This window comes from Protopterus annectens, chromosome 1.part0 (genome assembly GCF_019279795.1).
Source record: "Protopterus annectens isolate FY-2018-M chromosome 1.part0, PAN1.0, whole genome shotgun sequence".
NCBI classification, from domain to species: Eukaryota; Metazoa; Chordata; order Ceratodontiformes; family Protopteridae; genus Protopterus; species Protopterus annectens.
The window spans coordinates 464,615,602-464,630,954 of NC_056725.1; the positions used below are offsets into that span (position 1 = coordinate 464,615,602).

At 44.1% G+C, this 15,353-nt stretch overlaps 1 protein-coding gene across 2 annotated transcripts in view; it reads right to left on the reverse strand.

Annotated features, from left to right (window-relative positions):
* KDM5C (lysine demethylase 5C) overlaps nt 1–15,353 on the reverse strand; it is a gene marked incomplete at its 5' end in the record, with an annotated part of 2,556,543 nt that overhangs the window by 267,111 nt on the left and 2,274,079 nt on the right. The window contains 1 exon segment of one of the 2 annotated variants that reach the window (XM_044060510.1): nt 1,718–1,908. In XM_044060510.1, coding sequence (XP_043916445.1) covers nt 1,718–1,908 — 191 coding nt within the window. 2 annotated transcript variants of the gene reach the window in all.

Here is a 15,353-nt window from a genome sequence, read left to right on the forward strand (position 1 = left end):
GGCCTCCAAGGAATCAAAACCACATAGCAAAGTATGCTTTCCAACTTATTCAGCTGAATGCAATAAATCCTGTAACTCTCTATTTTCCACACAGTCAGAAATCAACATCATTTTCTGTTTCAGTAAGCCCATGACATGCTGTTGATATTTAAGCATATGAAATTGACAGTTTAAAGTCCTGCCTAGGCCTCTTAGCAGGAAGGGGTTGGGAACCCTTGATCAAGGTAATTAAATCCTCAGCCATTTTGATCATTTGTTTCTTAGGCATAGGGGCCTGAACATATGGCCCTTGCGTCGCTTTTTAGACATAGAAGTTGGTTTTGGCCTTGTTTTTGATGATGGTGTCGGTTTAATATACAAATCTTTAGGCCTGAAAACACCCTCAGAAGCCGATGCCTACTCAGTGGCTCCGGACCCATCTAAGGGAGAGACATCCGCGGGTTCAATACTTTAAGTGTCTTGCGGCACACCGGACTCCGAATGGGTCTTGGCAGAGGCCTTCGAATCAAAAGTAGTGGGCATCAGGAGCTGCGAAAGCACCTCACTGACTATTGGCAAACCAGCGACTGGCTTAGGAGAAGCATTGATGTCAGTTTTGGACCTCGACAGTCTGTCACTGTCTTTTTCTTTCTGTTTTTTGTGAATTCCGGTAGTCGAATTGCTAACCGACGACATTTCTGGATAGTTAAATCTTGAGCCAAAATATTTTGAAGCAAAAATATACCGCCGCTTAATAGTGCGTTGGTTAAATTTAGCACAAAACTGACAGCAAGAAACGTTGTTGTCAGGGCCTAGGCAAGGAATACAGTACAAATGAAAATCCTTATGAGGTATTTGCTTCCCACAAGTAATACAATTATTAACTTTTACTGACATCAGTAAGGAGCAAGAAAATGTTTCCCCAATGGGGTACTTAGCTTTAGGTTGAAGACTTCGGTTCTGAAAATCGAAAACAAAAATTTCAGGAGTCGGCCGACGGCACTTGCGAACTGCTTCTGCTTCGGGCACCGCGCGGCAAGAAAGACAGATTAAAATGGCATCAGCTGCATGTTTTATACCCCTGACGACCTGACGGCATGGAAGAAGAGACAGCAACCGACGCAGGACCCAATGGTATTCAGGCCGACTGAGGGCAACCTGCCAGCAGATTACCCAAATGTAATGACTGCAACAGTGAAACACGAAGAACATTATACAGCTACAGACCACTGCATGGCAGGAAAGATGTAAAGATGACATCAGCTGATGAGTGTCACATACTATCAACATGCTTGTATTCTGGTGGCAGGACCTCACTAAAGGCCACGGGGAAGCTAAAGCTAACAGCCAGGATGACCAGTTGGCTACATATATGCAGGCTAGCCCAGAAGTGAGGCTTGTAACAGTGAACACAAATGAACATCACAAATATAAAGAAGGTGATCTCAAAAAAGTCTGGAAACCCTTGAAAACTAGTACAATATGGCTTAAATGTATGCCTCGTCCATACCAGTATCTGAAGTTCATTCATTAAATTAAAACATATGCCACATCACAAAAAAAATAAATAATCTGAATATTAACTATAGTTTGCACTTCTGTGATATCACTTGTAAGCGGGTCACATAAAATCGTTGGTAGTTTTAAAAAGGAGAATACAAATAATGCATTACAACAGAACATAAAATGTTGAAGAAATCTGAGTGAGCCTCATAAGATTTATTTACTGTTACAGTACCTCTACAAACTTTTGTAATGTCTTCAATGGAGGAGGTCCTGCTGCTTGAAGTATTCTCCACATAGTGTGTGTCTCATCCAGATTAACTTCTAATAGATCTCCTTCCATCATAAGTTCTTCGAGCTGCTGCTGGGTACTTTCAGATATCTCTATTACAGCACCTTTTAATCGTGGAAGGTATGAGTTGATCACTTCCAGATCTAGAAAAACAGATGCACAGAAGTGACAACAGAAAGTTTAGCTGGTATATCAGCAAGGAAGCTGTTAATACATCTAGCCACAGACTGTTGAAATTAATCACTTTCACTTGGATTTTATCCACAAACACACGAGCACAGAGCAAAGTATAGACTTTTTTCTTTTGCAAATAAAACTGTTAATATAATGGAACAAAACTTACAAGTATCCTCAACCATACTATGTGATGACTAAACTGCCCTTTGTAAAGCTGTGTTTATAAACAGTTGTAAGTTAACTTTTGTCCCAAGGTGGTCTTGTGTTACTTTACCACCTTGAACATGTATGTTTTTTAAGGAATATTTATTCAGCAACATTAACAGCTATTCTTTAAGGAATGCAATTTATTCAGCAACATTAACTACAGCTCTTGTGCAGACTAAATACATGGTGCACTTACATTAGTCACTCTGGTGGCTGTCCATTTTTTTTAAACCTGACTGCAACAATCATGCATACCCAACTGATCCAGATGAAACAGCCTTAAACCAGAGTTTACTGGGTCATATCATCCTTTTCCTTCTGATATGTACTATTGCCAACATATAAAATACTTTCTTGTTGTGCACCTATTCTTTCTAAAAGTAAAAGAAAAAATCTACTTTACACATTCCTTTTTAACAATACATCTTTTTTTTTTACTTGTTTTTTTGAAGAAAAAATATTTATACACATTTCAGAACAAAAAAAAAAAAAAAAAAAAAAACACTCTACCTACATTCACTTGATAAACACTTTGTCCATACCCTAGTGGCAAACCAGTTAGTTTAAGTGGTTTCTCCTCCTTTATATAGCTAGCTTCAGCCCAAAAGTAGTTTCCACACACTGAGTAGCTTTTCCTTTTCCTTCATAATACATATCCAAGTACATATGGCTTTTATACCATCTAATTCTTTTGCATAAGATTGCTTCCCACTGCATATTCTAAGGCCTGTCCTCTCCATTGCATTCGGTTACAAATCCATACATCATCACTGCTTACTTTTGTCTATTTGTCTCCTTTCCCCTTCTCCTTTCTTTTTCAATCTTTCTAAATTGTTCCCATGATTTCCCCCAGTGTACACTTGTCCCATCTGCTTATGTTGTCTTCCTTCTTGGTTCACTTTTACCCTTTTGTATATTCCTACTTAATGCTATCCTGTTCCTTCTTCCCTTTCACTTGCTTCTTTTCAGGCCTTCCATCTTTGCCATTATTTTCCTTAACGCTCACTCTTTTTCCTTTTGCTTCCACTTGTTCTACTAATCTGTTCACTTTCTCCCCTGTGGCAATATCCTTTTGTTTTCACTTCTTGGTTAAGGCCTTTTTTCTAAATGTCATTACTAATCCTATTAATTCCATCTCATCCACTTTCACTTTATTCTCATACATGAGAAGAAACAAGAAGTTATGTTCTCACCGATGTATGTAGTCCATCTCGCCTCACATTCTTACCCATGGGTTTGGAGCAGAATATCAGCTCCGATTCGGCCTATTTTACTAGCTCAAAAGTCTCTGATTGGCTGGGCTAAGAGGGTATCCCATAGTACACTGTTTCGCATCCCCAGATCTAGTTTGCTGCTAACAACCCAGTTACTGCATACATAGCACACATCCATACAAACAAATTTATTCAAAGGGACTCTGCAGGATAAAATCTAACTTCCAAATCCTCCATGCAGGGGGAAGGCGGGAGGGTAAGTAAGAATGTGAGGCGAGATGGACTACTTACATCGAACGTTATGGTGAGTACATAACTTCTTGATGTTATGTAGTCCTATCTCGCCTACATTCTTACCCATGGGACAGCGTCCCTAGCACCTACAACCTGGGTGGCTCATAGGAAAATACTCCTGAGAACTGTGGAGCCAAATGAAGATCTGCCCCTGGAAACCACGTCCAATTTGTAATGAGAGACAAAGGTGTGAGGAGAAGCCCAAGTGGCCGCAGCACGTATATCATCCATCGACAATCTAGCTTAATAGGCTGTGGATGTGGAAACCGCTCTTGTGGAGTGGGCTTTAGGTGGAAAAGGCAAACTTTTACCTGCTGTCTGACAGATGAAGGAAATACAGCTGGCTATCCATCTAGAGAGTGTGACCTTGGATACCGGAGAACCAGATCGGTTTTCCAAAAAGGAGACAGAGTTGGTCAAATTTCCGGATATCTTTCGTCTGGTGGAGACCGAAGCTTAACTGTCTATGTACATCCAATTAGTGAAATCTGAATTCTGCCTTGATGGAAAAATTGGGGAAGAAAACTGGCAGCTCAATAGACCGATTTATATTAGACACAGAAGCCACTTTGGGAAGGAATGAGGGGTTTGGTCTAAGAGAAACTCTATCTTTATGGAAGATCAAATATGGGGGTTTGATGGAGAGGGCTTGAATTTCGGAGACCCGCCTCGCTGAAGTGATTGCTGTTAAAAATGCTGTTTTCCATGTAAGAAATTTTAACTCGCAGGTAGCTGCAGGCTCAAAAGGTGGAAGAGTGAGGGCTTGAGGAACAAAATTGAGGAACCAGGGCATAACAGGTTGGGATACTGGGGACGAAGCAATAGGGTACCTTTAAGGAATGCTTTACATAGTCTGTGTGCCATAAGGCTAAGCTCATTGGCCATGTGGAAGTCTGATATAGCCGCCAGCTGAACTTTGATGGTGGCTGATGCGGACACCTGATAGAACAGTATAGACAAAAATTCCAAAATGGAATCAATTGGAGCCGTGTAGGGATCAATGCCTCTAGAATGAGCCCAGATGCAGAACCTTTTCTGTTTGCTAAAGTAGATTTTTCTAGTGGATGGTTTATGAGAGGACGACAATATATGGACTACTTCTGGCGAAAAATTATGACATCTGACTAACGATGGAAGTGGAGTAGCCAGGCTGTCAGCCGGAGTGTCCTCAGAGAGGGGTGGAACTGTCCCGACATGTGCGTCAGTAGATCTGGAAGGGGTTCCAGAATGTAAGGTTGAAGGAAGGGGAACCATACTTGACGAGGCCAGTGTGGGGCAATCAGAATCATCCTGCTTCCCAAAGGGAAAAAAAAAAAAAACGCCCCTTTTTTGGGGGGGCATCGGGGACCACGGGCCCCGGCAAAAAAAATGAAGGAAAATTTTTTGGGGGGCGGGCCGGTCATGGGGCCATTAATTTTCCCTTGCTTTTGCTTGGTTAGTAAATGGGGGCCTAAACCCCAAGGCCTAAATTTGTTTCGATAAGCGGTACTTTTGGTCAAAATTTGAAGGCGAGGAACCATCGGGGGTTTGTTTCGTTCACCGGGTGTTTTTTGAGGGAACCGATGTTTTTACTTTTTGGGTTACCTACATTTCCTTTTCGTGTTTATGAAGAGTGTCCTTGTTTTCTGCCTGAATTAGACAATCATCCAGATAAGGATAAATTTGAATGTTTCTTTGTCTGCAAAATGCAATTACTGGTGCCAGGCACTTTGTGAAGACCCTGGGCGCAGTAGATAAGCCAAAGGGTAGTGCAGAGAACTGGTAATGCAAATAGCCTGCTTTGAAGCGGAGGTATCTTCTGCAAGATTCCCTGATTGGGATATGCAGGTATGCCTCTTAAGTCTAGAGCTACCAACTAGGCATCCTTGCCCAGCATAGGCAGCAACTGTTGTAGAGTCAGCACCTTGAATTTTGGAATGTCCAGGAAAGTATTTAGAATGGATAAGTCCAGAATTGGACGCCATGATTTGTCTTTTCTGGGTACTAGGAAAAATCTTGAATACAAACCTTGTCCTTTTTCCTTTTCTGGTACTGGTTGAATAGCCTCCATATCCATGAGGGACATAACTTGTTTCTGGGCCTCTGCCCACTGATTTGGAGGCAGATCTGGCCATCTGTTTGGAATTGGCAACATGTGGAAATGAAATCTGTATCCCTGGGATACTATATTTAAAACCCACTTGTCCTGGGTAATTAGATGCCAGTTTTGTGCATGAAGTGCTAGTTTTCCCCCCAAAGGGGCTGCCAAAAGATAAGTGCTTGGAAATGGCAGAGGAAAGTCATTGAGACTGTTTGCCGTGGGGGGGGGGGGGCTTGCTACTTCCCGATTTGGAGGTGGAGGCACCCCATTGTTTTGTTCTGTAAGTTCCGTGTGAGTGAAACCTGGAGCCTTTGGAGTGTCTGGGTTTGACCTGAGCAGCTCTGTTGGGTACTGGAAAGGAACAATTCTTAGTAGGCCAATGCTTACTGAACCTGGGTGGTTGCACTTGTAGGAAATCTTTTACAGTTTGCATAGATTTAGCTTAGTCTTCCATCTTTTTCAAAACTTCTGCCTTATTACCAAATTGACTGTCCTGTTGTAAAGGAGCATCCAACAATTTTGCTTTAACATGATCAGGCAGATTTTGCTCCTTGAGTCAAGCATGCCTTCTTATCACAGATTCAGTTATGGTGGACCTGCAAGAGGCCTCCAAGGAATCAAAACCACATAGCAAAGTATGCTTTCCAACTTATTCAGCTGAATGCAATAAATCCTGTAACTCTCTATTTTCCACACAGTCAGAAATCAACATCATTTTCTGTTTCAGTAAGCCCATGACATGCTGTTGATATTTAAGCATATGAAATTGACAGTTTAAAGTCCTGCCTAGGCCTCTTAGCAGGAAGGGGTTGGGAACCCTTGATCAAGGTAATTAAATCCTCAGCCATTTTGATCATTTGTTTCTTAGGCATAGGGGCCTGAACATATGGCCCTTGCGTCGCTTTTTAGACATAGAAGTTGGTTTTGGCCTTGTTTTTGATGATGGTGTCGGTTTAATATACAAATCTTTAGGCCTGAAAACACCCTCAGAAGCCGATGCCTACTCAGTGGCTCGGACCCATCTAAGGGAGAGACATCCGGGTTCAATACTTTAAGTGTCTTGCGGCACACCGGACTCCGAATGGGTCTTGGCAGAGGCCTTCGAATCAAAAGTAGTGGGCATCAGGAGCTGCGAAAGCACCTCACTGACTATTGGCAAACCAGCGACTGGCTTAGGAGAAGCATTGATGTCAGTTTTGGACCTCGACAGTCTGTCACTGTCTTTTTCTTTCTGTTTTTTGTGAATTCGGTAGTCGAATTGCTAACCGACGACATTTCTGGATAGTTAAATCTTGAGCCAAAATATTTTGAAGCAAAAATATACCGCCGCTTAATAGTGCGTTGGTTAAATTTAGCACAAAACTGACAGCAAGAAACGTTGTTGTCAGGGCCTAGGCAAGGAATACAGTACAAATGAAAATCCTTATGAGGTATTTGCTTCCCACAAGTAATACAATTATTAACTTTTACTGACATCAGTAAGGAGCAAGAAAATGTTTCCCCAATGGGGTACTTAGCTTTAGGTTGAAGACTTCGGTTCTGAAAATCGAAAACAAAAATTTCAGGAGTCGGCCGACGGCACTTGCGAACTGCTTCTGCTTCGGGCACCGCGCGGCAAGAAAGACAGATTAAAATGGCATCAGCTGCATGTTTTATACCCCTGACGACCTGACGGCATGGAAGAAGAGACAGCAACCGGCCAGGACCCAATGGTATTCAGGCCGACTGAGGGCAACCTGCCAGCAGATTACCCAAATGTAATGACTGCAACAGTGAAACACGAAGAACATTATACAGCTACAGACCACTGCATGGCAGGAAAGATGTAAAGATGACATCAGCTGATGAGTGTCACATACTATCAACATGCTTGTATTCTGGTGGCAGGACCTCACTAAAGGCCACGGGGAAGCTAAAGCTAACAGCCAGGATGACCAGTTGGCTACATATATGCAGGCTAGCCCAGAAGTGAGGCTTGTAACAGTGAACACAAATGAACATCACAAATATAAAGAAGGTGATCTCAAAAAAGTCTGGAAACCCTTGAAAACTAGTACAATATGGCTTAAATGTATGCCTCGTCCATACCAGTATCTGAAGTTCATTCATTAAATTAAAACATATGCCACATCACAAAAAAAATAAATAATCTGAATATTAACTATAGTTTGCACTTCTGTGATATCACTTGTAAGCGGGTCACATAAAATCGTTGGTAGTTTTAAAAAGGAGAATACAAATAATGCATTACAACAGAACATAAAATGTTGAAGAAATCTGAGTGAGCCTCATAAGATTTATTTACTGTTACAGTACCTCTACAAACTTTTGTAATGTCTTCAATGGAGGAGGTCCTGCTGCTTGAAGTATTCTCCACATAGTGTGTGTCTCATCCAGATTAACTTCTAATAGATCTCCTTCCATCATAAGTTCTTGAGCTGCTGCTGGGTACTTTCAGATATCTCTATTACAGCACCTTTTAATCGTGGAAGGTATGAGTTGATCACTTCCAGATCTAGAAAAACAGATGCACAGAAGTGACAACAGAAAGTTTAGCTGGTATATCAGCAAGGAAGCTGTTAATACATCTAGCCACAGACTGTTGAAATTAATCACTTTCACTTGGATTTTATCCACAAACACACGAGCACAGAGCAAAGTATAGACTTTTTCTTTTGCAAATAAAACTGTTAATATAATGGAACAAAACTTACAAGTATCCTCAACCATACTATGTGATGACTAAACTGCCCTTTGTAAAGCTGTGTTTATAAACAGTTGTAAGTTAACTTTTGTCCCAAGGTGGTCTTGTGTTACTTTACCACCTTGAACATGTATGTTTTTTAAGGAATATTTATTCAGCAACATTAACAGCTATTCTTTAAGGAATGCAATTTATTCAGCAACATTAACTACAGCTCTTGTGCAGACTAAATACATGGTGCACTTACATTAGTCACTCTGGTGGCTGTCCATTTTTTTTAAACCTGACTGCAACAATCATGCATACCCAACTGATCCAGATGAAACAGCCTTAAACCAGAGTTTACTGGGTCATATCATCCTTTTCCTTCTGATATGTACTATTGCCAACATATAAAATACTTTCTTGTTGTGCACCTATTCTTTCTAAAAGTAAAAGAAAAAATCTACTTTACACATTCCTTTTTAACAATACATCTTTTTTTTTTACTTGTTTTTTTGAAGAAAAAATATTTATACACATTTCAGAACAAAAAAAAAAAAAAAAAAAAAAACACTCTACCTACATTCACTTGATAAACACTTTGTCCATACCCTAGTGGCAAACCAGTTAGTTTAAGTGGTTTCTCCTCCTTTATATAGCTAGCTTCAGCCCAAAAGTAGTTTCCACACACTGAGTAGCTTTTCCTTTTCCTTCATAATACATATCCAAGTACATATGGCTTTTTATACCATCTAATTCTTTTGCATAAGATTGCTTCCCACTGCATATTCTAAGGCCTGTCCTCTCCATTGCATTCGGTTACAAATCCATACATCATCACTGCTTACTTTTGTCTATTAGTCTCCTTTCCCCTTCTCCTTTCTTTTTCAATCTTTCTAAATTGTTCCCATGATTTCCCCCAGTGTACACTTGTCCCATCTGCTTATGTTGTCTTCCTTCTTGGTTCACTTTTACCCTTTTTGTATATTCCTACTTAATGCTATCCTGTTCCTTCTTCCCTTTCACTTGCTTCTTTTCAGGCCTTCCATCTTTGCCATTATTTTCCTTAACGCTCACTCTTTTTCCTTTTGCTTCCACTTGTTCTACTAATCTGTTCACTTTCTCCCCTGTGGCAATATCCTTTTGTTTTCACTTCTTGGTTAAGGCCTTTTTTCTAAATGTCATTACTAATCCTATTAATTCCATCTCATCCACTTTCACTTTATTCTCATACATGAGAAGAAACAAGAAGTTATGTTCTCACCGATGTATGTAGTCCATCTCGCCTCACATTCTTACCCATGGGTTTGGAGCAGAATATCAGCTCCGATTCGGCCTATTTTACTAGCTCAAAAGTCTCTGATTGGCTGGGCTAAGAGGGTATCCCATAGTACACTGTTTCGCATCCCCAGATCTAGTTTGCTGCTAACAACCCAGTTACTGCATACATAGCACACATCCATACAAACAAATTTATTCAAAGGGACTCTGCAGGATAAAATCTAACTTCCAAATCCTCCATGCAGGGGGAAGGCGGGAGGGTAAGTAAGAATGTGAGGCGAGATGGACTACTTACATCGAACGTTATGGTGAGTACATAACTTCTTGATGTTATGTAGTCCTATCTCGCCTACATTCTTACCCATGGGACAGCGTCCCTAGCACCTACAACCTGGGTGGCTCATAGGAAAATACTCCTGAGAACTGTGGAGCCAAATGAAGATCTGCCCCTGGAAACCACGTCCAATTTGTAATGAGAGACAAAGGTGTGAGGAGAAGCCCAAGTGGCCGCAGCACGTATATCATCCATCGACAATCTAGCTTAATAGGCTGTGGATGTGGAAACCGCTCTTGTGGAGTGGGCTTTAGGTGGAAAAGGCAAACTTTTACCTGCTGTCTGACAGATGAAGGAAATACAGCTGGCTATCCATCTAGAGAGTGTGACCTTGGATACCGGAGAACCAGATCGGTTTTCCAAAAAGGAGACAGAGTTGGTCAAATTTCCGGATATCTTTCGTCTGGTGGAGACCGAAGCTTAACTGTCTATGTACATCCAATTAGTGAAATCTGAATTCTGCCTTGATGGAAAAATTGGGGAAGAAAACTGGCAGCTCAATAGACCGATTTATATTAGACACAGAAGCCACTTTGGGAAGGAATGAGGGGTTTGGTCTAAGAGAAACTCTATCTTTATGGAAGATCAAATATGGGGGTTTGATGGAGAGGGCTTGAATTTCGGAGACCCGCCTCGCTGAAGTGATTGCTGTTAAAAATGCTGTTTTCCATGTAAGAAATTTTAACTCGCAGGTAGCTGCAGGCTCAAAAGGTGGAAGAGTGAGGGCTTGAGGAACAAAATTGAGGAACCAGGGCATAACAGGTTGGGATACTGGGGGACGAAGCAATAGGGTACCTTTAAGGAATGCTTTACATAGTCTGTGTGCCATAAGGCTAAGCTCATTGGCCATGTGGAAGTCTGATATAGCCGCCAGCTGAACTTTGATGGTGGCTGATGCGGACACCTGATAGAACAGTATAGACAAAAATTCCAAAATGGAATCAATTGGAGCCGTGTAGGGATCAATGCCTCTAGAATGAGCCCAGATGCAGAACCTTTTCTGTTTGCTAAAGTAGATTTTTCTAGTGGATGGTTTATGAGAGGACGACAATATATGGACTACTTCTGGCGAAAAATTATGACATCTGACTAACGATGGAAGTGGAGTAGCCAGGCTGTCAGCCGGAGTGTCCTCAGAGAGGGGTGGAACTGTCCCGACATGTGCGTCAGTAGATCTGGAAGGGGTTCCAGAATGTAAGGTTGAAGGAAGGGGAACCATACTTGACGAGGCCAGTGTGGGGCAATCAGAATCATCCTGCTTCCCAAGGATTGCGCTTTCTGAATCACCCTTGAGAGAAGAAGACACGGAGGCAAAGCATAAAGCAGACCGGAGGGCCAATTGTGAGCTAGTGTGTCCCTAGGTGATTCCCCCGGTGGGGGGGATCATCGAGAAGTAGTTGCTGCATTTCGCATTGAGAGGGCTGGCAAAAAGGTCGCAGCAAGGTTGACCCCATCTGCTGAAGATTCGCTCTGCAACCACGTGATTCAGGGACCACTCGTAGGGCATAAGAATCGCCCTGCTTAGCTTGTCTGCTATTACATTGGTCTTCCCCGGAATGTGCATTGCCACCAGAAACCGTTGGGAAGCTATTGCCCAATGCCACACGCGCATGGCCTCCCTGCATAGTGGGTAAGATTGGGTTCCTCCTTGCTTGTTGAGATACCACACTACTGACATGCTGTCTTGAGTGTATCGCAATGGTCCCTAGAGGTAGAACTTCTTGAAGTGCCTGCAACGCAAGAAGCACTGCTCTCATCTCAAGGACATTTATGTGCAAATGTATCTCATGCTCCTGCCACGTGCCTTGGACCGTACTTCCGAGATAATGCCCCCCACCCCATCTGGGAGGTATCCGTGGTCACCGTGGCAACAGGGATGGGTGGAACAAAGGGTTTTCCTCCGTTCAAGTTGTTGGTGCACAGCCACCAACGGAGGTCCTGCTTGCATCTGTCTGTCATTAGGATTGGATGGGATAGCGGAAGTCTTTGGAGAGACCACTGGACAAAGAAGCCATTGAAGAAGTCTCATGTGCAATTTCGCTAGCGGAACCAACATGACAGTAGCCACCATGGTCCCTAGGAGTTGAAGAATCAGTCTTGCCTTCGCATGTCTCAGAGGCATCAGCATGAGAATTTGTTGTTGCAACCCTCTGATTCTTTCTTGTGGTAAGAACGCTTGCATTTGAATGGTGTCCAACTCTGCTCCTATAAAGGTGACACGCTGTAAGGGCAATAAGGCAGATTTTTTCCAGTTTATCGTGATGCCTAATTGGTGACATAGACTGATGGTAGTGTCCCTGGTCTGAATTAGTTGATGCCTGGTGGGGGCGGTGAGGAGCCAGTCGTCCAGGTACAGAAATACCTGAAATCTTTGACGTCTCAAGTGAGCCGTCACCACTGCCATACACTTGGGGAACACCCTGGGGGCTGTGGTGAGACCAAAGGGCAGGGCTCGAAACTGGAGTGTCTGGCTCCCAGTCGGAAGTGTAGATGACACCTGGATGCCCTGTCCACTTTGACATGGTAGTAAGCATTCTTCAGGTCGATGAAGCACATCCATACTTCTTCTCCCAACAATGGGAGGATAGACTGTAGAGTGACCATACGGAATTTGGACTTGTGTACGTAACTGTTGAGTTGACTGAGATCTAGTATGGGTCTCAGGTCCCCTGTTCTTTTCGGCACCAAAAATAATCTTAAGTCCCTAATCTGATTTGGTCTAAGGGGACTGGTTGGATGGCTCCTTTTTCTAGCAGCTGAGACATCTCTGAGGCTGCTTGATCCCTTTGACTAGGTGGAACGTCCGGGATTTTTCTTATGGGAGGGGGTACTGAAGAGAATGGAATGATGTAACCTCCGGAAATTATCCTTAATACCCATCGGTCCTGGGTGATGTTTTCCCAGGCTTCCGGATACAAGGAAATTCGACCCCCGACTGGCTCCGGATAAGCACAGTCGGGCACACCGTCAGCAATGAGAATATGGGGAGCCACGGAATGAGTCGCGGTCTCCGGAATTGCAGGGGCCCCCTCTGCCTCTGGGGTGACGTCTCCCTGAATAACTCCCCCATCCCCTGCCTCGGGAGGGGGTTTCACCTTGTGCGGCATGAAAAAAACCTTTGTGATTTCTTGAACCACATCTTTCCCCCTCACTGGGCCTTGGGATAAGGCCTAGACGGAAGGGAAAAACGGACTCCTATGGCAGACAGGGTCTTCCCCTCTTGCTCGCACCTGGTGAGGGTGTCTTTCACTTTGGTCCCAAACAAGGATGAACCATCAAAAGGGGCATCAATGAAGGAAGACTTGAAGGCCTCCGCAAAGTGACACAGGCGCAGCCAGGCTTGCCTTCTAAGGGCTACCCCTGAGCTGGCCGCCCTACTTGCTCCCTCGGCCGCATACGAAATGAGTCGCATGGACGAGTTTGCGATGGAGTTGAGGGTAGAAACCTGTGCGTTAACTGTCTGAGCCACCGCTTCAGGTATGTTACCCGCAACAGTATCTCCCAACTCTTTAAGGAGATCTCTCTGGAGCCGAGTGAAATGAGAAGTAATTCAGTGACCTTAAGGTGAAGGTGGCTGAAGACAAGGTACGCTTCCCTTACCAGTCCATAGTCCTAGACTCCTTGTTAGGAGGATGGACCGATGAGAAAGACACTGCAACTTCCTTCTGGGTGGCTACCGCCACCACCATGGCATCTACCGGGACTCCCTTTGACAGAAATTCTTTTCCCTGAGGGGCGGAGAGAAATTTGTTGGGGCGCCTAGGTACGGGCTCCACAGAATCAGGGTTTTCCCGCACCCTTCAACAAATAAGGTCAAGAAGTTCATCGAAGGGTGGAGACACCCAGGAGGCGGAAGGTTGAGCGCCAAAAGCCTTAAGGAATACTGACTCCTCCTCGGAAGGGGTTTTGGAAGGCCAGACTCCTCTTTGTTTCAGTATCTCCAGGATATTGGAGAAGGAAACATCATCAGCGGAAGATTTGGGGGATCTTTCCGATTCCTCGAGGTCAGTATCGGAAGCGAGAGACTCATCCTGGGAGTCCATGTGCTTCCTCTTGCACAATTTCTTCTGGGAGGTTCCTCAGGCACAGGCTCTGAGGGACCTTCAGAAAGTAGGGGACTGCTCGTGGGGGTATTCTTAGGGCCTGGCACTCTACTGTCCAAGGATAGGTGAGTGTCAGAAGCTCTCGCTGGAGTGGTAGGGGATGGAATGACCGACCCGAGTGACGTAGCTGATGGCCTGGCCAGCGCGCTCCACATGGCCTCAAAGGTGGGTCCCCCTGAGTCCGAGGACTGACCGGCCTCCAAGAACACGACTGGGACCGGGGTCCCCCGAGCTGATCCACTGAGTGGGAGACTCAGAACCGAATGATGTCCCGAAGTATCCCCTTCGGGCCCGACCGAGGGGACCTGGGTCTCGAACCCTGTGGACGGAACAGACATGGTCGGAGCAGAGGTCGGCACCGATAAACCCAAGGGGGGTATCGGAGCCAGCGCAATAACATCACTCGGAGCGGAACATGCCGGCTCCGACAACAAGGATGTGCTCGGAGGAGGAATCATTTTAACAACCATAGGAATTGGCTCCTGAGTCGACTGGGTCGGAGCCAAAAACAATTTAGCCAACACCGGCGACTGCAGGAGCCTCTGCACCACCCTATCCATTTCCAAATCAGAAAGCCTGGAGGAGATGGATGGAGACTGAGATCTCTTATCTGGTGAACCATGCCTCACACTAGGCGACCGGCTCCGAATGGGTTAGAGAATGATCGGAGCAGACGCTGAATCACTTAACACAGATACCTCCTGTGGCCCCGAAGACAGTGGAGCCGAGGAAGCAGTATCCAATATAGTAATCATCTCCGGAGGCTCCGAAGATGCAGATGGAGCCGGAGATCTTTTCTTGGACTTGGAGGTCTTAGATTTAGACTGAGAGCTGGAGGCTGAATCTACAGCCTCCTCAAAAGATGGTTTAAAGCAGTCCCTTTAGAATCAATTTGTTTTTCCTCTCTTGGAGCACCCTAGGACTGAAGGCGTGGCTAAAGCTACACGACTCCTGTAAATGGATGGCTCCAAGACAGTAGACACAGAGTGTCCATCTGTGATGGACATTTTATATCCGCACTTTGAACACTTTTTAAAGCCAGAAGGCTTATGTTCTTTCTGATCTTTAGAAATATCTAGAAAGGGTTAACAAACTTCCAAAACGGGCGGCAAGCACACAGCGTTCACTACAGTTAACAACTTCCAAACAGGCAGGAAGCCCACAATGGAGACTAGGAAACAGTACCACAGAGAAAGAGCGAAG